The 22,082-nt window shown below is 40.3% G+C and overlaps 2 protein-coding genes across 3 annotated transcripts in view; one reads left to right on the forward strand and one right to left on the reverse strand.

The window, feature by feature from the left end:
• The first annotated feature begins 441 nt into the window (after positions 1–441).
• On the forward strand, positions 442–10,365 carry FAM162A (family with sequence similarity 162 member A). Its single transcript, XM_009287104.2, has 5 exons — positions 442–447; positions 760–955; positions 3,646–3,754; positions 6,663–6,771; positions 8,564–10,365. The coding sequence occupies exons 1-5, from the start codon at positions 442–444 to the stop codon at positions 8,657–8,659; spliced, it is 516 nt and encodes a 171-aa protein (XP_009285379.2). The 3' UTR covers positions 8,660–10,365.
• KPNA1 (karyopherin subunit alpha 1) overlaps positions 4,785–22,082 on the reverse strand; it is a 52,342-nt gene continuing 35,044 nt past the window's right edge. Inside the window, exons 11-14 of one of the 2 annotated variants that reach the window (XM_009287103.1) lie at positions 19,138–19,265; positions 18,288–18,466; positions 16,639–16,827; positions 4,785–5,237 (exon numbers count right to left, since the gene is read on the reverse strand). In XM_009287103.1, coding sequence (XP_009285378.1) covers positions 16,640–16,827; positions 18,288–18,466; positions 19,138–19,265 — 495 coding nt within the window. In that variant the 3' untranslated portion in view covers positions 4,785–5,237; position 16,639. Of the gene's footprint in view, positions 5,238–13,541; positions 13,908–16,638; positions 16,828–18,287; positions 18,467–19,137; positions 19,266–22,082 lie in introns of those variants that run through there. The other variant, XM_009287102.1, reaches the window with a different exon arrangement.

Genomic DNA, 22,082 nt, shown 5'->3' on the forward strand with positions numbered 1-22,082 from the left:
GAAAGGAATGGGTTTGTGCCTTTTTTTTCCTTCTCTGAAGATCTGGAGAAGGGTTTGGTTTCGTTGGGGGGGTCCGCTATAAATGTAAATCTTTTTTTTCAGAGCTGGAATGTATTATGCCTAGAAGATAAAGGGCAACTGTTTCTCGTAGGAGAGACATTTTCAGCTAGCATAAAGGAGAAAAAGAGAACTCGATTTGTACTTTTAAAAGTGCCCTTTTGCTTTTCAGAGTTGTTTTTCCCTCAGAATTTTTTCATTATATTAATTAATGAATTAGAAGCTCTTTCTTGAGAGTATGTTTTCATGTATAAGGTGCCCTGGCCTTTTCTAATACACCACAAAGTAGGTATCTCTACTGCAAGATTCTGCTTTTTTCTTGGCTTTTTCCCTTGACTCTCTCAAGTCTGTGACTTGCTTTTGGGATGTGACAAGATTGGTAGAATGCTGGTGTGCAGTCCTTGAAATAGCACTGCCCAAAGTATATCTGAAGCATATGAATAGATAAGTTCCTTGAAACTGTGATGTGCGTTGTGTGTGAGAAATTGCCTGTAGGCTGTAGTCTTGCGTTCCCTTTTTTCTGCGTAAGGTTAATGGGCAAGCTCAAGTCATAGCTTATAGAGTCAAGCTTTAATTTCTTTGGTAGACTCTGTTACAACTTAAATCTGGTGTTTCGTGCATAGTATTAGATTTGTACCTATTGTTTTTCTTTCTTCTTCTCTTTTGTTTAAAAAAACCACCAAAACAAACTTCCATTTAAAGGCTAGTATTCTCACTTTCTACTACTCTGAATTAGATTTGGCCCCTTTGCTTCCTCTGCTTTCTCTTCCAGATAGGGCTGTTAAACTGCTGGGAAGAAATATTCCCTCAATTCTGAGGATGACTAAAGGAATGGATCCGAAGATAAGCAGAAGGCTTTGCATCAAACCCCAGGAAGAAAGTCAACTTCAGCCAAGAAGTAAGTTTTTGATAACGATCATGCTATGTTTCATGCCACGAAATATTTAGATGTCCAGGCTGCAATCATGTGAACAGGAATTTGGCTGACATAGATGCTAATATCCCTGATTTTGTGAGAGGGAATAATATTCTTTAGACTAAAAAACTGAGCATTAAATTTAGCAATAAAATCTTGTTTTTTAACAAAGTCAGGGGTCAATATTTCCTCTTGTGACAATAACACAGCTTTCACTTTGTAGCAGGTCACTAGTATCTTATCTGACGTGCAGTCCTACACTGAGGCTCTTCAGCTGCGCCCTAGAACTGACTGTTCAACCCCCATGTAAACTATTGATGTTTAGGAATGTCGTACAAGCTAAAATACTTTTGCATTTTTTCATAGTACAACCAGCTCCAGCTGTTCACAAAATTGAACGTGCCCTGCAGGAGAGAGTCAGTCTGAATCATTGGCTTAGTTCATGTTTAAAGGTAGAGTTGTTCAGGTAAAGCTCAGGACATGAAACATTTTTTCACTATATATGGGACAGTTATGATGCTCTAATCAGACTTCCTGTATAAAAGGTTCCCTTCACGGCCTATTGATGCTAGATAAAAGGAGCATACAGATGTGAAGCATTTTGCATATTTCTGCGGTAAAAACATAATGTAGCTGTACTGGGTAAGACCAAAGATCTCCTTAACAGTGTCATGTCTCCTGTAGTGGCCGGTAAAGGAGGTCCCTTACATTTTTGTGAAGGCTAATAGGAATGGTGGCCGATAGCAAAGATCTAAGGAAGAGTGTAGAAACAGGGCAAACATAGTGTTTCTCCCTAGACTGCTGTCCCAGGGGTGGCATCTTTGTGTTTAATCGTCCTCACTGGATTTTTCTTTCATAAATTTGCCCAGTCTTTTGAAGCTGGATGTATTTTTAGCATCCACATCCTCTGGGAAGGAATTCCTCAGCTGAAACATGCTGTGAGAAAACAAGTACAGTCTTGTATTTGTTTTTGAACCTGGTGCGTGCTATTTTCAATCTGATGTTCCTTTATTCAATACCCCTTCCAAAACAGGATCTGTTCGTTATAACCCACACTCCCAATGAATGTCACTTAAGATTCTCCTGCCCTCTGTTGTGCTGAAGGGAGCTTCAATTACTGCTTTTCCAGGCCAAAGGTCTCAGTCTATGATACTGTTTCTTATATGGTGGCCATTCCATACCTGTGGTCATCCTTACCAATTTTCTCTGCACCCGTTCTATTTCAACTGCTTCTGAGATGAGGGATCAGTATTTCACATGCTTTTCAAAATGCTGGAGTCGTGGTTTTATACAATGGCATAATAATGCTTTTGTGTTGGTTTGTGTTCCTAATCACTGCTAGTAATCACAGAATCATAGAATAGTTTGGGTTGGAAGGGACCTCTAAAGGTCATCCAGTCCAACCCCCCTGCCATGGGCAGGGACATCTTCAACTAGATCAGGTTGCTCAGAGCCCCGTCCAACCTGACCCTGAATGTTTCCAGGGATGGGGCATCCACCACCTCTCTGGGCAACCTGTTCCAGTGCTTCACCACCCTCAGCGTAAAAAATTTCTTCCTTATATCTAGTCTAAATCTACCTTCTTTTAGTTTAAAACCATTACCCCTTGTCCTGTCACTACAGGCCCTACTAAAGAGTTTGTCCCCATCTTTCTTATAAGCCCCCTTACTATTGACTATGACTATTACTGAACATTTTGCCAAAAGCTGTGAATCCCCAAGGACTTACTCCTCAGCAGTAGTGGTTAGGTTATAGTCTGTCTTCTGCATGTGAACTGGAATTGCTCCCTGTTTATATACATGGGGCTTCACTGGCAATCTCATTGACTCAGGATTCTGAAGCCCTGCAGCTCTTCACGCTTAGCCCTCTTCTTTATGCTTCTGAATAACTTCGTGTTGTCAGCAAACTGTCTATCCACCCTACTTCCTAGATAATTCATGAATCCACGAGGCAGCACAGAGCCATACAGGACACCTCCCATTATTGGGCTAGTGTTTTGTTTTGTTTCGTTTTTTTAGAAAAAGGAGGTGGGGGGTGGGAAAGCTGTCTATCTTTGCACTTTCTTTGCTAGATTTTAATGGTATGTTATGTATGGAAACCTTCCCGTATTACATTCTGAATACTTTTTTATATGGAGTTTGAAAGACTGAGCTGAAAATTAAGGGTCTAATCTTTGCCTATGGTCATCTGTTTGTTTATACCTCCAGATAAGATAAAACCTTACACTCCCTGGAAAAGTTAACATTCTGTGATGCAATGGTGTGGCATATTGGCTTTTCTGTAGCAGTTCCATTTGATTTTTTTTTTTTTAAACTAATTTAAATGTAACAGGAAAACTGTAATATCACAGCATCTTAGGAAGCTTAAATGCTGGAGCAGGTTCCGCAAATTTAGAGCTACAAATATAGAGGTCTTGGGCAAGATTTGGCTTTTCCTTACATGGCCTCAGTTTAATCCACTTTTACAGGTTTGTTAATCTGACTGTGATATACTTTTTGTTCCCTAACCAACTCCAGCAACCATACTTAAAATTCTGCATTGCTCACCCTAACTGGTTTCATTACAGCTGTGGGAATTCATCTTCTCTGACTGTTGGTTTTGGTGGGGGTTTTTTTGTTTTTCTTTGTTTGTGTGTTTGGGGTTGTGTTTTGTGGTTTGTTTTTTTTTTTTAGGTCGGACTCCTTTGAGGGTGCCTGGACACAAGCCTACAGACTGGGAGAAAAGGTTTTTGTTGTGGGCAGGCCATTTCAAAAAACCAGAGGATATACCAGAGACTGTCTCGTAAGTGCCAGTTTTGAAGCTGTAAAAGAAACATTGTCTATGCAGGAATAAGTTACTTGAACGCAACTCCAGAATAACTTTTAAATGGAATGGGTTTTCACAGCTGAAAAATCTTACACTGCTGTGTTTGGTGTATCATCTTGTAGATGAGATGACCTGAGCAATTCTGTATTGCTGAGATAATACATCCCTTTTGATTTTTTTCTGAAGGGATGACCAGCATCTGTCAGATGTTTCATTAGAAAAACATGACAAATCAGTTAATTTTTACTCTTCTCTCCCTATCAAAAAAGCTTTTTGCAAATATTAGTATGAGCTTTTTCTAGTGTTTTTCTTTATATGTCAGTCTCCCATTGTGTGAAACTTTCATCATATAGGTATAAAATAACTGAAACTCATTTAAAATATTTATTCATGAATGTCTGGAGGGCATGGGCCAACTTTCTTTACCCTTGGAATTTAAACTAACAAACAGTGGAAAGGCTCCGTAACAAAAAAAATACATATAGTCAAAATTCCCCTGTTGCTGGTGGAATCCAAATGTCAATGCTTTGCCCTGTGTGAAAAGTAGAAAATAAAACTGGATGTATGAAGATCAAACTTAACAATAACAAAAGGCAATTACTAGTTTAAAAAACATTCCTGGTAAGTATGGTTATCTTTTAAAACATGCTTGTAATGCTTTCAAATATATGTATTTATTTAAATTAAAAAGATACAGTAAATCTTTGTAAATCTTACTGCTTGGGTAAGCAAACTATGTAGCTGCCCTCTAAAGATATTCTATTTGTTTGGATGCACAGTATGGGAATTGAAAATCCACCCATGTATCTAAGTTTTTTCTAAATGTATCACAATGGATAAATATTGTTTAAAAAATTAATTCTTCAATTTTGTTTTGAATCATTTTTCTTAAAATTACATTTGAAATACATAAAGGCATAAATTATTAAATTATGTCAGTTCATATATTTTTGCATACCAAACACTTGTTGTGAGTGTTTTTAAGAAAACAGTTAGCAGAGTGATTGAAGTCATTTCAGTGGTTTATTGAAAGGACAAACCAACTTCTGATAAAAGCTGACCATTTTTGCAAGTGCATAGGGAATTCTTGTTTTTATTTAGGCAAATAGTTCAGCCAAAGCTGAGCAGACAATTGAGAACTATAAAAGCACAAAAGCTTGTTTTCCTGCTCTAAGCTGAATTAAGAGTGGGTTGTAAGGGCTTGTGATATAACTCAGTAATCTTGCAAGATGTGGTGATCAGAAGTAACTCATTTATTAAACAAATGTTCATCTTAGCCACTGAATTAAAATGCAAATTGCGTTCAGATAACTACCTTTTCCTCTGGTATTTTCTAACACATCCAAGGTACTTCAAAAATTAACTAATAAAGTTTTAAAATCCTACTTCTGTGCATTTCAGCTTGATTGCAGGCTGCGCCCAAGTTGTTCATCGCAGATTGTTAGCAAAAACAAATAACCTGGAAGCAAAATTTAACTATTAGTTTCATGCTAGATGGACACGTTCCCTATGTTCAGAAGTGTTGTACTCAGATCAATACTCTGAAACAGTGATCAAATCACTCTTGCCCTCCTCTTCAAAAACAAGAACAAAACTCTCTTCAGTTCTCGGGTCCTATGTGATTTACTATGTTGAACTATCGTGGATCCTTTGTTTTTTTTCCTCCAAGTATAAGGGTCAAAATGTGGTAAAAGATTCCATATTCGCTCATGTTTGTGTATGGTGATAATTTCCCAGTTCCATTAAATCCACTATCCATGTTAGTTTTGGGGTATAATTACCTAGTTTGATGCATTTATTCTTTCATCACATGATGCTGATGCTTTTCCAGTCATCTGTAATTTTATAATACGCCAAATTTAATCAGTAAGACTATTAGATCTCCTTGAGAAGGGAGTCAACTGCTCTAAATTCTGCAAGGAGAGTTAAATATATAGGGTATAGGTCTTTGGTTATTGTGGAAAGCACATCTAAAAGCATTATGCTTCACTGGCCCTTGCACTGGTATCTCTAATACAAACTTTACATTTGCTGTAACTGAGATGTCATTTGGAAAGAATGATCTTCAAGGGTTTAACCCAACTTACAATAAATGACTTTTTGTTTTAACTCATCACATGTCCACCTGGAAGGATACAGTGATACTCTTCTTGTGGAAGAGTTCTGGTTTTTAAAAGATAACAGTAGACTAGGCAATAGGTTTCCCAAAGGAGTGGTATAGCTACTGGTGTGGCTAGATAAGCCCCCTGAAATAAAATAAAATTTAAAAAAAAAAAAAAATTAAAGGAGTCCTCTGTCCAAAGCTGATGTTGGAAAGCTTACAAGCATCCATGCCTCCTTAGTTTCTTAGGAAAACAGATTACCTTAAGAGTATTTACTCTAGCAGGAGGGAAGTGGTAGCCACTGGTCTTTCACCAAGTCCTGTTCAGAATTTCGGAGGAGTATTACATTCAGCAGCCAGTGTGTAATCTAATAGCACTATCAAATCCTGTCGCAGAGGATCATTAGTAAATGCATCCCTCTCCTTTTCCTGTTCTCCCCATAGTGAATGTACATATTTAAATACTGCAGCCTTCCTCCTCTGCGTTGCAGTCAAGTGGTCTAGAAAGGCAGCATTGTCTCTTAACAATTAAATAACCGAAAGTTAAAAATGTTGGGTTTGTTTCCAGCTTTGAGAGGAACTCCTTTGTGACCAAGTACCTCCCAAGGTAGGTGAGGATCAGCCTTTCCCATTCTTGTAAAACCTTTTTGTGAAAAGAGCCAAGTACGGTTAGCGTTATACCAAGATTACATAGATAGCATGCCAGGAGAAATCAAACAATTAGCCAGATGGTTTATTTGGGTCTCTGATAATGAGTCTGTTCTTTTATTATTATTTCTTGAGGATTGAAACAATCAGAGCAGCAAAGACCACACTGCGTGTGAAGTTCAGCTATGTAATGATTGCCTTGACAATACTGGGATGCATAGTCATGGTGATTAAAGGGAAGCAGGTAAGCACGGATTTTTGGCTGGTAGGCGTGAATCAATCTTCACATAAACTCCTCAGTTCCTCCTATGGATTGTTAGTACTATTTTGTTTTGTTGGTTTTGGGTTTTTTTTCATTTTATCACTAAGCAAAAATTAAGTCCTCCTAGTTCCCCAGAAGTGACCCTCACTGATTAACTTCCAAGTCAGAAAAGGGTGACGTCACTGTTAGACTGCATATGCTTCCTTTAGAAGGAAAAAAAAAAAGTCTTTTTTTTTTTTCAGTGCAATACTTAATTTTAGCTTGCGCTGTTTTAACTCTTTAATTTTGCTGATGGGCTGCGAGAGTTTGAAAGGAAGGAGCACTTTCTGTTGTGAGGATCTGGTAGGCAGGTAAATGCTCCTTGGACCAATGAGGTCCATACAGTTCACTGGATGGACCTATTACAAGTGCCTCTCTACATGCTGCGACGCTCGTAGAATCAATATAATGGAAATAGCAAATGAGTATGTTTCTCCACAAACACACTTGAGAATTCTCAAGTCTTTTTAAACAGCGGGCAGATGGTCAGTAATAATTCTGTGCCCTTTAATTGCATTAGAAAATAGCCTTCCTTTAGTGTGGATGGAACAACTTTTCTCAAATTATTATTGTTTGTTGAATTGAAAAACTATTTCGTAGAAAAGCTCCCATTTCCTGTAGATGCTGAGTATCCTTCACTTGCACAGAATTTGGCAAGATGTCGAAGAAGTTCAGCCTATGGCAGAACTAGGTCTATGATTTAATTTGCATCATATGAAGTGAGGAAGTGTAAAGTTTAAGATTCCAAGTGCAGCAAAGGTTAGTCGTGACTTAATTTTATGTGTCTTTTAACACAGTTGGTGAACTATTAACTCTGTGGTATTTCTGTAAAGAAGCAAGGAGTGCTTTTTGTGTACTGAAGCCAAGCTAAAGCCTCTCAGCAGCATTAGTCTCAAAGTCAAGGAATGTGAATATAATCTGTGCAGCTTATTGTCATGTTGCTTTTGATAAAAAGCATGGTGATAACAGAAACACAGTCCGCTACATTCTTTTAAGGATGACTGGAAGCAGAAAACCCTGAGCTTAAAGCATGTACATGGGCAGAACCTTATTTGTATGCTGCCTTTCTCTGAAGCAGTTCTTCTGATGACAGTGTTCAGATCTTGTTTCTATAAGCTCCTAGTTGTTCTAGAGAAACCTTAAAACTAGTAACAGAGTCTCAACCCCAGCACTGTGAACTATTGAAGGGTCAAGTGACATTTCTACTTGTCAGCATTCCCCTATCAAAATGAAAAGGATGCAGCACTCTGAAACAAAACAGTGGAAAGGTTTTTCCCTGGCTTTAGCAGAAGAGATCAAACACTGACAATTCCCAGAGCATTTTCCTCTTACATTGGAGTAGTATGAATGCAAACTGCGGAAAGAGAGGAGGACAGCTGCTTTGGGACCCTTGTTTTCACAGCAGCTGGAATCTAATACGTTTAACTTCTGATTTGTTTCCACTACCTCTGACTTCTCAAGACCAGAGATTAGTATTAAATACTGTCCAGAAGCATAGAATACATCTGCTAGTGCCTTAACAAAAAGGCTTCATTTATTCCCAGAGAAGTAATGAGTTTAAGCCAAAATAGTCTATGGATGTTTTATTTTAACCCTCTCTCTTCCTAGCATTAAAGCTGACAGAACTGTGCCTTCGTAAGGATAGGCCAGCTATTTTGTAAACTATTGATTCAATTTTCATCTCTGTGGTCCCTTAGGTGATACTTTCTGCTCTTGCTTTGTCATTATGTTGTAGGCTGTAAAAAGGCATGAATCTCTTACAAGCATAAACTTGGAGAAGAAAGCTCAATGGAGACAGGAAGCTACTCAAAGTACATCTGCTAAACCTTAGAGGAGGAAACGGAGAGACTAAGGACTGGAGAAGAAAAGCTGATGTCCTTTTCAGCACTGGAAGGAAGATACAGTCACATCTCTCCTGTATGTTAGTTCTGTACTCTCATGTTCAAGAAAGAATGAATACATTATCCTGTAATCATTAAAACAGAAATACCTATTTTCTTTTCCTAACCACCTCTTCTTTCCTCCAAACTGTTGTCCCGTTTCACTAACCGTGAAGACAAGTGAGCAAACTGTATAGACAGAATAGTTGTTTCCATCACATCTGCTATGCACAAGACTAAGCATCTTTTAAAAGACTGCAGGAGCTGTACCTGCATTCGTGGTACCAATCATCTCCTTTATGAAGTCTTACGCTCGCTCTTACCACTTACGAGAAGATAACTGGGACACAAAAGGACAGCCTATTCGGTTTCCATTTGTACATCTATACTTGTACAAACAAAATACCTTCGCTGGGCAGTCATCCGCTATCACTGACTATTTCACGTCCCTTCAGGAAGAATGGTGCTGTATGTATTCTGTATTGTTACACGCTGCCTAAAATACTCCATACGTTGCTCTTTGTGTAAGAGAGAACAATTATTAGGGGAGTCCTCGAGTCAGGAATAATTGTATGACCTGTACTAACATCATCAAAATGATCGTAAGTTATTAGAAAGTCTGCTTACGTGTTTGAGGTCCAGTATGTTCTGGCTGCATTTAAGTAAGTGAGGATTACTTTTTGTGAAGAACTGCCTAAAAACAGAAGGGGGAGTGGTAGTGAAATGGCATTCCAGAGAACCAGTGTGATGCTGATGACAACCTAATGGTTTTTACACCAGAGCTGGTAGTGAGATGAGAGAATGTCCAAGCCAAGGGAATAGAGACAAGTGTTTTGAGGAATACCGAGCAACAGCTTCAACCTATGCTATCAGATTTACTATTTAGAGGCACGTGAGTATGAGAAAGACAATCAGGCATTCCTGCTCTCTGCTGCTGAGCTCTTTTTTCCAAACCTCATTTGGATTTATGTTTTTCCACCCTTTAAATTGTCATCTGTGCTTTCCTGATACTAGCTCACTTAAAGATCATTTGCTTCAAGTTTTAGAAGCAGCAGACCCAGTAATACCTGCAAAGAGCAACTCCCAACAGTCCCATTTCTGACATTCATCCCAGAAGAGTCACATCCTGTTCATGCTGAACAGCCTGCTGCAACTGGAGACTAGTATTTTTCCTCCTCCTTTCAGTTCATTTGGAAGGAAGTGTAGATTGGGACTGTTAGGACTGTTCGGAACTGTTACTTCCCAGGACTGCCTGCTAACTGGCCGCTGGGGACACCACAAACAGAACAGGCAGATGTGTTTGAGATTTAGTTTGTGAACTTCCTGATAGTGGGAGGCAGATTTTTTTTTTTTTTTAACTTTTTCCTATTTTTCTTGTACTACTAAAAATTAGGCCTATTGCTGAAAAACATTAAAAACCCTACTAAAAAACGCAGGGTAAATCTTGTCTTTATACCTGGAAAAGAGAAGCAGTAAGATACCTAGTACAGTCTTCTCTAGTACTTTGTCCTTTCCTCTAAAGCTAGAAAATAACTGCTGCAGTCCACCTTTTTATGAATTGCATTTCTGGGTACCACTTGTATTGATGAGATGAAACCAATCAAACAAGCTGTGCAGTCATTCCACCACAAAGCTATAAACTTCAGATGATGCCATGACCTGTTATCTGATTCTCTGTAGGACAATTATCACAAGTATGCTGTCAATCAGAGCAGGCTTCTACAGATTTGTCCACTCATTTAGCACTGAATGTAAGTCATGCTTAATTCCACTGCAGGTATGTGAACAGATCTTTCATGACAGCTCTGGTTCTTTGCCACACTAGTAAGTGCACAGGTGGGAACCAAAAAATCTTCCCAGATTGTGTGCATGTGCTCATTTATGTATTAAATGAGACCAAAAAGGAGAACATGCACTTCAGACAGTATTTCAGGTTACCATGAAGAGAAACTTGTGATTTGGTCCATGCTTTGTGATGGCAGAGCTTAAAACCATGCATCTCTCAAAAATATCCCCCTTTCAATAAGCACCTCCGAGTGCACTCTGTGAAGAGGACTGGCAGGTGCCTCATCTAGTTTTGGAAATAAAGCTACTTTACCAGCTGGATGAGTCAAAGCATTTCAAATAAAAATCTGTAAAACAGACTCATCCAGCTGGTAAAGCATTTCAAATAAAAATCTGTAAAACAACACTTGGAAAGCAACACCCCAGAGCAGCAACGGTCACCAGTTTTTCATTTTACTTAAATTTCTATAATTTTTTTGAGTTTACTCAAAAATTGAACTCTGGTCCAGTGGTTTGACAGAAGCTCCAAGTAGAAGTCCTTCCTTCTATCACTTTGGTACCTCCACCATTTCAGGATCTACCATAAAACCTGTGCATCGCTGTGCACATTTGTGTTTTCTTTCAGCTTCCACGTCAGTTCCAGAGTCTCAAATAAGAGCCTGAGCCACTGGGCTTTGTGCTGTCTCCAGCTTGCTCCCAAACATTTGCAAGTAGCTGGGTACTAGAAAAATGATATAAATCTTTCTCAGGGAGGCAATGAAAGAAACCACCTCTTTCCTGGTGTGGTGGCTTCCAAGAAAGCACTTCTAAATACAATGGTTAAAAAACAGCACACATTTCTGGCCTAAGCTGCCAATCTAGCCGACTGGAGAACTTAATACACCTTGTATCACTCAATTACCTCGTAGCTTTAGCCAACACCCTTTTAACAGTGCCTGATGGAGAAGAACATACTAAGCCCTTAGAACAGTTTTTAATTTTCTTTGTCCCCTTTGGCTTGGTCTGCACCACCATTCACATTTATTCAAAAAAGTCAAATTATCAATCCTATACTATGTGCCATATTGCTGTACCACCTGTTCCAGAGGCAAAAGGTACTTCCCAATGCAACGATCAATCTGACAACTTGAACACTGCCTCAAAAGAGCATGCAGGCTCACCATGGACATGGCCACAGCAGTACATAAAGAGGTCCTGTTTATTTTCCTACTAAGACTCAGGCATCTGAAGAAAGACCTTCATGTCTACTGGCTAAAATTGGCATGGGAAAGTACTAATGATGTGTTGTGCCAATCCCAGAAGCAAAGATATCATACGGGAAGACATGGGGAATCACTTAAAGCTGGCACAGAGGTAAAACAGCTGTTCTGGAAATCCTCGGGGAAGCACAGAGGTGCATTACCAGGAGCACTGTCACATTTAGGACTGGGTGGTGGGGTTTGGTTCTTAATAGTCTCAGCGCTGATAGTTACAGAAATGCAGGTTCAAGCACATGTAGGTTTTCCAGGGTGAGTGCCTTCCTCCCCTCTTAAGACTAAGTGAAGGGACTTTGACCACCAGTAGTTGGTTGGCATCAAGGAAGCAACACAGGAATTTAAGAACTGGCTGAAGTCCCTAGGCAGCAGTTCCCTCAAATGATTGTTTGCGTGTGTGCTGTCTTCACAGGAGCCCCAAGCACTGGTCCTGGCCTAGTGAGCTTTCAATAACCTTCTGCCCCATCATCTGTTGCATCCTCCTGAATCCAAGAGAGTGACCCTGCCTGCCACGTTCCACCCGGGAACTTTACCAATAGAAAGAATACCTCCTGTTTGCTGCCTCAACAAATATGCAACACTTAAAAGGCATTACAGGTCCGTGACAGGACGGCTAGATAACAATTCCTGGTAGTCCCACATCTTCCTTTCTCTAACGCCCAGTTTAAAATTAGACTTTGTTAAAACCTTAATGTAGTAGTTTCACCTCATTACTGATACTGCAAGAAGAACTCAGAGATTCCTGTTTCTCATTAATCTTTTCACCTTACCAGCTTGTGGGGCTTTTGGAAGGTGCTTAGATTGGATCTCCACGAGCAGACAGAAACAAATGCGTTAATTTCAATTTTCAGCATAAGGGAAGAAGAAAATACACAAGATCACTTTTCTGGCACTACACACTGTGTGGCAGAGCTAAGAGAAGAACCCAAGAACCCCAACGGCTCCCTGGCATATCCTCTACACGAGACCACGCTGCCTCCTACTTACACACAAAACAAGAACAGATCATTCAAACACACTGTGACCTTCGCAAAAGTGGAAGCTAGAGGCGTTCTCTTAGAGTTCCTGTTTGAGCAGCAGCACATCCTTCAGGAAAGCAAATACTGGTTTCAATGTTTCTAGCAGGGGACATAACCCTTATTACTCTCATGTCAGTCTGAAAAAGTGCCTCGTTTCTCATCTGAGTGGAACTTAAAACCTTTTTACAGTCATTGCTGTTCCCGATTTTTAGCATCCATTTTTAACTGCTGATAGCAACACTGAGAGGGTTCCTGTAAAAAAGAGTTTCACCAATGCCAAATATAAAGTTAATATAAATTCCCCATTTCTACCAAAGATTTCTTTTTGTACCTGTGAGCATTACACTTAGCCACACAGAATCGTGTTAGGAAGTAGTGTTCAAGCAATAACGGATAATGATCCTCATACTCTTTCAGTGGCACTTTTCCTCTGAAACAGAGTCCTTCACCTGTGGCCTGAATGTTATTTATTAGATGGGTAACGTTACACTACATGTTTGGCTCTATTAAAATGCGAATAGTTTACTTGCCCTTGGCTTACCAAGTAATTCTGATCAGTCTGTATCAGTGAGCTGTTCCTTTCATAATTCACAAGTCTGATCTCCCTTCCATACTCGTATAATTTGCAGCCTTTGTTAGAAGTAGATTTTGTTTCTTTACAACCTATCAATAAAGCTAAGTAAAGCAAGGCCAAGAACTGGCTGCTGGGAGATCCTAATGGAAATACACTCACAATTAAGCACCATTTAAAATTAAATTGAGACCTATGAGTTAGCCACATTTTAATCCATTTAATGTGTGCCACGTTGGTTTTTGTATTGTTTTAGTTTTCAGTCAAAATATTATGCAGTACCAGTCAAATGCCTTACACAGTCTAAGTATATATGACAACAATATTACCTGTGTCAACCAGGCCTGTCACTTCAAACAAACATACCAAGTTTAAAGATTTATACTTATCTGCTCTGAATTCACATATCCACAGCAAAAGTAACAAACACTGGCCAGGCTCCTTACACAGGAAGGCACACCATTCAGCTTAAATGGACTCTTTTTTAATTCACTCATTTAGAGGCAATTGTCATTATTTTCTTGGGGGGCAGGGGAGGGAAACGCCAACGCACCACATTGTTTTCACTAGCCTGGAAGAGAAAACACTTATATATATAGATATATAGATATATAGATATGTATATATATACACACATAAATATGTGTGTATATATATACACACGTGTGTGTGTATATATGTATATATACACACTAGTGTATATATACACAGAATATACATATATGAATATACAGAATATATGCACACACACTTTGCTCAGATTTGTTTACAAAATATGTAGCATTTTTATACCATCCAATAAGAGGTACATGATTTTAAACAAATCTTATAGAAATGACATGTTATTGGAAATTTACACGTAAAAAAATCCAGCACAAAAAAATCCAAAAGCTAAAACCACATAAATATGTGTATATATATACACACGTGTGTGTGTATATATGTATATATACACACTAGTGTATATATACACAGAATATACATATATGAATATACAGAATATATGCACACACACTTTGCTCAGATTTGTTTACAAAATATGTAGCATTTTTATACCATCCAATAAGAGGTACATGATTTTAAACAAATCTTATAGAAATGACATGTTATTGGAAATTTACACGTAAAAAAATCCAGCACAAAAAAATCCAAAAGCTAAAACAAGATTTTGCTACTAATCAGTGCTTCTATCACCCTTCAAGAAAAGAGAAACACAGTTATTTATATGTGATGTAAAGGCAACATTGAGGGGTTTTTTGCTTTTTTTAAATTAACCACCAAATGTAACCCCCTAAAATTACAAAGAATCAAAGTCCATTTACAGATCAAGTGCAGTAAACTAAATGTTCCTTCAGCACAAAGCAGCACTAGAGAAAATAACTGGGAGAGGGAAGGTGGAGGCCAACTGGCTTAGCTAGGGAGGCAGCAGGTGGCTTCTGCAATGGCCACACAGGTCAGAGTCTCCATCCTGAAGCACAGACAGAACTGAAGACTGTATTTAAATAATGGTCACACAGAGCTGATGTTCAGGCCTTTGCCTAGCTTCTTTCAGCAGTTTGACAAGTGATTGATATATTTTTATTATTCTGTATCCAATGGGCTGTTTTTGCTTTTGCAGTGGCTTGTCACTGACAGCAGTCATAAGGAGGATCTTGCAGACAGTTCTGCCACTGACATTTACCACAGGTACATGACACTGCAGTTATCAGCGGTGATTTTGAAATGTTTACACTGGACAAATGTGTGTTCCGAGCATCCAAAATGGCTTGAAAGAACATACGATGCAGGGGGGAGCGGACGGCCTGGAGAATCCATTGCATTTACAGAAATGGAACTGCCACTTTCAATCACGTGGCATCCCCCCAGTTGTGTGAAGAGTTTGGTGTCAATGTCAGCTGAACTCAGTGAGGAGTGGCTGGCCTTTGCATCAGATGTCTGTGATCCAAGCAGGTTGCGGAGCCAAGAACATGCTGCTAGCAGAAGGGCAGTCTACAGCTGCGGATGACAGCTGTCATGCAGTCAGCAATGCCTTATAGATGTCACCTGTAGGAACCATGCGTTCCACGCTAATTCACCTGAAGTCCCGTAAACAGCAAAAGGAAAAAATGAAATGAAAGGGCCAGGCAGATCCAGGTGTAATATAACTATCCTTTGAATGTAGTGTCATTTCAGTTGTTAAATAAGGGGCTTGACCAGGAGGACTCTATTTTATCAGGTGAGCTGGAGAGGAAGCTCTTGTCTTGTGAAAATGAAAAGGAGATCTTAGCTCCTTGTGCTAAATTTTACAAATTAAGATTTCTGTATTCAGAAGATAATTTATCAGAAGAGAAATCTGTTCAAGTCACGCTCTGTAAAAACGTAAAGAGGCAGACAGGAATTTTTCAGCCATAACTATAATACCAAGGACCAGACTCTGGAGCATGAAGTTAGGAAGGGCTTGATTTTTAAGGAAGGCCCAGCTGGATCATACTGTGCTGGCAAGCAGAAGTGAGGGTAGTTCTCCATTCTAGAAGCTGGTTTGGAAAGTCATTTCTGGGGAGGTGGTAAGAGTGACCTATTCACAGGCTCTTTTCTTGTGGATGGAGAGGAAAGACTGGGAAGGTATACAAATCTCCACAGTGGTCTGCAATCCAGCTTGGGAGCTCAGTGTTGAGAAGGGATGGGGCCAGATGTGTTCAGTATTCTTAAGAACCAGACAACGCGTCCATTGGAGCCTGTTGTTGCAGGGGATAGAGAACTTATTCCATTATTTGTAACATGTTCTATATGCCAATGACCCCAGCTGGCACATACAGCAAAGATACATTGCATGTGAAGATTTAACGCATCTCTCAGCCATCCAAAGACGCATCCAGGGAAGATTATGGGGAATTAACTCAGCTACGTTCTCAGAAAGTCTGAATGTCTCCCTGGACTGCAGGCACACGCTGCAGCAAATACATGAGAAAGGCAGCCTTATCTTGGATGCCAGGAGTGTGGGGGCTAGTGGAAGAGGGATTATTTTCCTGTAATAGGAGCAGGGAATATCTCAAAGTATAGAAAGGTGCCTCAACTCCACAAAGATGACAGTGGAGAGGTTCAGAATCTAGAGGAGAAGGGCGATTCTGGCGACCCCTTGCCAAGCAGGGGGCATCCTGCCACGGAGAGCCAAAAGTTTTCCAGATGTATGTAAGAGCATGTGCACAAGGCAAGCGAATGAGCGCAAACAGGGTTATGGAAAACATTGAGAGAATCACTCCACGGGTGGCTTGTGGCTCGACAACAGGATTGGCTAGGTAGAGGAGCACACAGCACAGGGGCACCTCAGAGCTGGAAGCCTTCCATGGGAGCCTCACACTGCTGGAAGATGTACTGTTGCTGGCTGAGATCCACCTGTGGGGCAATGCTGCTGTCTTCATCCTCTGTTCCAAAGTAGTGCTCAATCAGATCAAAGGCCTTCTGATAAATCTCTTGATTCTCATGGCTCTGCAGGAATTCAATCTTGTCCAGGCCTGCAGGGAAAAGAAGTACATAAAAGTTACAGCTCGGTGGAAGCATATGACCATGATCATTTTCAGTCTGTTGTGAACATCAAGTTCCATGACAATTCTCTCCCACCTTCAGAAAGAACAGGTCCCACTATGGAGACCCTTACCCAACTTGTACTCTCCACACCCAAGGAAAAACAGGTTGAACTACAGAGTTCCCTGTAACTGTGTGATGTGTTTCATAGTTTCTGCTGCCTCTACCCTCTCACTCAAAAAATGAAATCAACAAGCTTGAATGTGTAAAGAACAAGGCCTCAAAGACTTTTTCTGAAGAGACCTTTAGGACCATGTTTCCTGAAAGTGTGTCCACGGTGCTTTGTTTACAAGGACCATGACTACAGAATCACGTAACTGCAAGTTGGAAGAGACTTCTGGTAATCATCTAGTCCAACCTGCAGTCCAGCCCAGCACTACTACCAACACCAGATTAGGTCAGCTGTGTCTAGCCAAGTCTTCAAAACTTCCAAGGATGAAGACTCCATCATCTAATGTGTATCGTGTATATACAATGCAGTTAAACTCATGCAACCAGTTTTTGGGCAGACATTAAGCAGGTGGGCAAACTCAGGCCTTGTAGTCAGAAACAAATGAAAATAATACAGCAAGCTAAACTATCTCTGATACCTAGGAATGATGCTGTAATGAAATCCAAGTCTTAGCCACTCTAGTAAATCTCTAATATTGGGAATTGTAGTGGCTTTCTTGTCTGCTCCTTTTACTATGTATGAAAACTACAGGAAACAATTCTCTGATACTCTATAGACATTTCTGCAACACTGATAGGAAAAGGGAAGTTAAAACCTAGAATCAGACAAGAAAAAAATCCTGTTCTGATATAACTCTTCCGTGGAAGTCAAGGGAACCATGGTGCAAGAAACCATGTTCAGTGATACTATCCCTCTTCTATCCTGCTCTTGATAACCCATTTTTATTTTTCTTAATAAGTACTTGCCAATTGACAAGGAAACTAACCTTAAGAGCAGCAGTAGCTCAGAACTGGGATGAAATTATGCTGGTACATGCCAGAATCTCAGCACAGCAAAGGCAAACAAGGAAGTTGCTGCTGCTGCCATAATTCTACAGGGCAGCAGAGCGGGAAGGGAAAGGCTTGAAACCTGAGTGACAAAGCAGTGCACCTGAACTTTTGAACACTGTGGAAGGAAGATACTGAGGCTGAATGACACCCAGAGGGCTCCCTCAGGGTCAAAAGAAATTAAGAAAAGAAGATCTGTACACACTATCTCCAATCTACGTACAAAGATAATGTAAAAGATGGAGTACATTGGTAAATGGAGACTTGTCAAAGAACAGTTAATTTTCAGGTAATAGTGATGAGGAATTTAATAGAATTTGGTCTACTGAAACTCTGATCAGTTCGTGACCATTGCTTTAACCCCTGACTTCCACAGATGTTTTGCTCATACCATATGCTTCTTCAATAAGAGCACAGTAAGGATTAATGCCAGTGCCACTGCGTTTGGACTCCTGCTCTCCAAGCCTCAGGATGTTCTCCAGCCCATTCAGTGCTACTTGCACAATCTTTGAGTCCATTACTGTAAGGAGGTCGCAGAGTGGTTTGATGCATCCCAGTTCTACTAAATACCTGAAAAACACCACATGGAACCCAGTAAATTGTCTGCAAAATTATAACCGGTGAAGCCATTTAAGTACTTAGCGTGAAGGTCTAAGAACCAAAACAATCAGCTAAAATATCAACTCAACTGGAGAAACTGGAGAAATTATAGATATTAAGAATAATATAGATATGAAATAATAATTTAATTTTGTAATGTACATTTATAATTCTATAACTATAATTTATATATTACTATAAAGGGTATTGATTTGATTTAATATGTTTATAATTTTATTATTTTATACAAAATTGCATATAAGCATAATGTACCAGTATAATTTAAACAGGAAAAACAATGCCCTTGTCTGAGGGGCTGAGCTATTCCTCTCCAGACTGCTAATCCATTTTGTTACACTCTACAATGACCACTAAGAAATGAGTTTAAAAGTTGCATTTAGTTTTTTCACATAAGAGAAATGGTTCAATTAATGAAGTAAGTATTACAGCTGAAATACTTATGTGATTTCTCCCTAAAGGAATGAATGGCTCATTCACAACTCAATACAAAGACGTGGTCTCTCTGGATACAAACACTGGAATCATACAGAAACGTTTTCCAGTTTCTAGGTTATTAGTTTGATTTCTTGTACAAACACTAATTCACTCAATTGCATTGAAAGATTTGAACTATTTCATACTTGATCTGTTCAGCAGAGCCTCCAGATGTCGCATTTGTGATTGCCCAAGCAGCTTCCTTCCTTGTCCGAAACTCAGCCGTTTGCAAAATATTTATAAGAGCTGGAAAGATATGGGCATCTATGACTGTCTGCAAAAAGAAAGAACATGTCAGGGTTATAATGAAAATTAGAAGTAAATTCCTTGTCTTGAGCTGGTTAATGTCTATGCTTAGCACAACACATTAAACAATGAAACGTTAACTTATCAAGGGGCAAAAATCAGTTTTCAGCTTTACATTCAAACCCTAGATATCACCGGCGTCTGTGCTTATCCCAAAAGAATTCAAAACACGGTCAGATGGAAGTGACTGCCATATCTAATGCGTTACTTAATCATACCTTGACAGCAAAAGAATGCCATACTTCCCTTATTTTTCCAGGTAGTGAGCCACTCAGCTATTAAGTCAGTAAACCACTAAGTCATTAAGATCCCCTAAACAGAGAAAAAACTTCATAAGCCTGCGTGTCATACGACATTTCCACTGGGTGAGACAACAGAGCAAAGAGAGACAGTATTGCAAGAACTCCTCAAAACAAGCAAGCACCACTATATTCTTTCCTGGTGAAAAGACAGAGCAATGGATGGTTCGGTAGTATGGTTAACTGCTTAGCTCACCAAACTGATGTAAGTCAAATGAGTTAAATACTCAGCTCAAAGTTTCTAGTAACTTCCTCTGGAAAGAGCCTTTTGCAATAAGGCACAAATGAAACCAGTTTAGTTACGCTAAGGATCTGAAACACTTTCATAAGGATCATTCAAAGAAGCAAGAGCTTAGGATTACATTTTTAAACTACCGTTTTAGAAATATATGTCATCACAGAACTGGTAAAGGCAAATTCAAAGAAAGCCAAAGAGATCCTTCTCAAGGAGCTCCACAGAAGAAAACTAACAGATTACATACAGCAAAAAGCTATAGTCAGTTCACGGTGTGGACTGACCCAGTGAAAAAAAACAACTGTTTGATACCTCTTTTACCCTTCCTGTTTGTATGGGCATCCACACTGCATCTACTTTGTAAATCCATACCACATATCAGTTGTATCAGAAGTCCCACGAACACTGTCTCCTTTGCCACAGAATCTGCACTGCACAGCAATTTGGGGCCCTCAAGGAAAACCACTTACACTTCCATCATGCCATGTTGTATTAAATTTGTACTTTGCAAAGAATATTTGGCGAAAAGTCCTTAACTGAAATTTTTGAACATGAATGCTGGAAGTGGTAGGTCATAAACAGGAGCCAGCTATTTAAAAAACCACAAAAGAAAATATCTTCAGAAAACAGGATGGATTTTCCCCCCGACATATTTTACTGGGGAAAAAAACACTTAATGTTTAAAAATATACAAAAGCAACACACTGTAAGAGTACGTGGAACGCAAGAGCATCTGCTTCATTAAGGTTATCAGATCAAGGACCTTTTCAGCTCAAAGGGAGATATAAATAACAGGAAAGCAATAAATAAAACACAGGGTGACACAAACCTGATAGACAAGGGATAAGAGAGACACAATCACAAAGAGAGAAAGTCTCCAGTCACTAATTAATGGGCCATTAAGAAACTACAGGCACGGCTTTGCAGAGAACCAGCCTGGACTTTGTAACTGGTAAGACAGGGACATGTGGGACTGTGCAAAACTTAATAACAAATCTTTTCTTAACTATCTTACCATGTCACCTCCCTCTCTAGCCTGCATGAGTGCTGTAAAGATTAGGTGCTAGCAACTGAGACCAGCGTGAGTGAATTTGGGCCAGAAACTAAATCAGACCTCAGGAGAAACCCCTGTGTCTGTGGGGCCAGCAACTGGAGTGCGTGGGGGTCTCAGCATCAGTAGCTAGAGGGGCCATGGGCTAGGTAGCATGTTTCTGGGGTACCCAGAAAGGGTGAATTCAGGGCCAGCAACTGATGTCAGACCCTGGGTGAAGGGGCCCCTGCAACTGGAGCAGGTGAGGTCCCAGCATCAGCCAGTGGGGAAGGTTCACAGTCCATAGGGCCTGTGTGCCTGGATGCCAGCTACTCGGGGGACTGGGGTGAAGTTGAGTGAGGGTCTTGGCACCTCAGCTGGAGTGGGACTGCAGGTCACAGGACCCATGTGCCTGGGCACCAGCTCCGTGGGGTGGGAGGATTTACATTTTCCCGAAATGTGGTGGTGGGAGTGGAGGAGCACAGTATACATAATTTGCTGGCAAACTTCAAGCTGGACTAGGTGGCAAGTACGAGGCCCAGGATCCAGGCATGGACAGAAGGCCTGTGCTGATATTCAAGGGATCTGCAGTTGTGGGGATGCTTGAGACAAATGTGTGCATCTGTTTGCTAGCAAGAATCAAGCTGGACTAGCTCATGAGTAGGAGACAAGTACAGTGAGTTAAGAGAGCTCAGGATCCAGGCATGGACAGCACACGGGCAGAGAGCCCACACTGATATTCAAGAGATCTGTGAATGGATCATAGGGCACACGGGCCCTATGGACTGTGAACCTTCCCCACTGGCTGATGCTGGGACCCTCACCTGCTCCAGTTGCAGGGGCCCCTTCACCCAAGGTTTGACACCAGTTGCTGGCCCTGAATTCACCCTTTCTGGGTACCCAAGAAACATGCTGCCTAGCCCACGGCCCCTCTAGCTACTGATGCTGAGACCCCCACCCGCTCCAGTTGCTGGCCCCACAGACACAGGGGTTTCAGGAAGACCAAGCAGATGAGGCCCCTCTATAGACAGGCTGGAGCAGCCCCACGCTCACAAGCCCTGGTCCTCATGGGGGACTTTAACCACCCCGACATCTGTTGGAGGGACAACACGGCAGGGCATAAGCAATCCAAGAGGTTCCTGGAATGCGTCGATGATAACTTCCTTTTCCAAGTGATAGAGGAGCCAACGAGGAGAGGTGCTGTGCTGGACCTTGTTCTCA

The sequence above is a fragment of the Aptenodytes forsteri genome, unplaced genomic scaffold (assembly GCF_000699145.1).
Source record: "Aptenodytes forsteri isolate BGI_AS27 unplaced genomic scaffold, ASM69914v1 Scaffold216, whole genome shotgun sequence".
NCBI lineage: Eukaryota > Metazoa > Chordata > Aves > Sphenisciformes > Spheniscidae > Aptenodytes > Aptenodytes forsteri.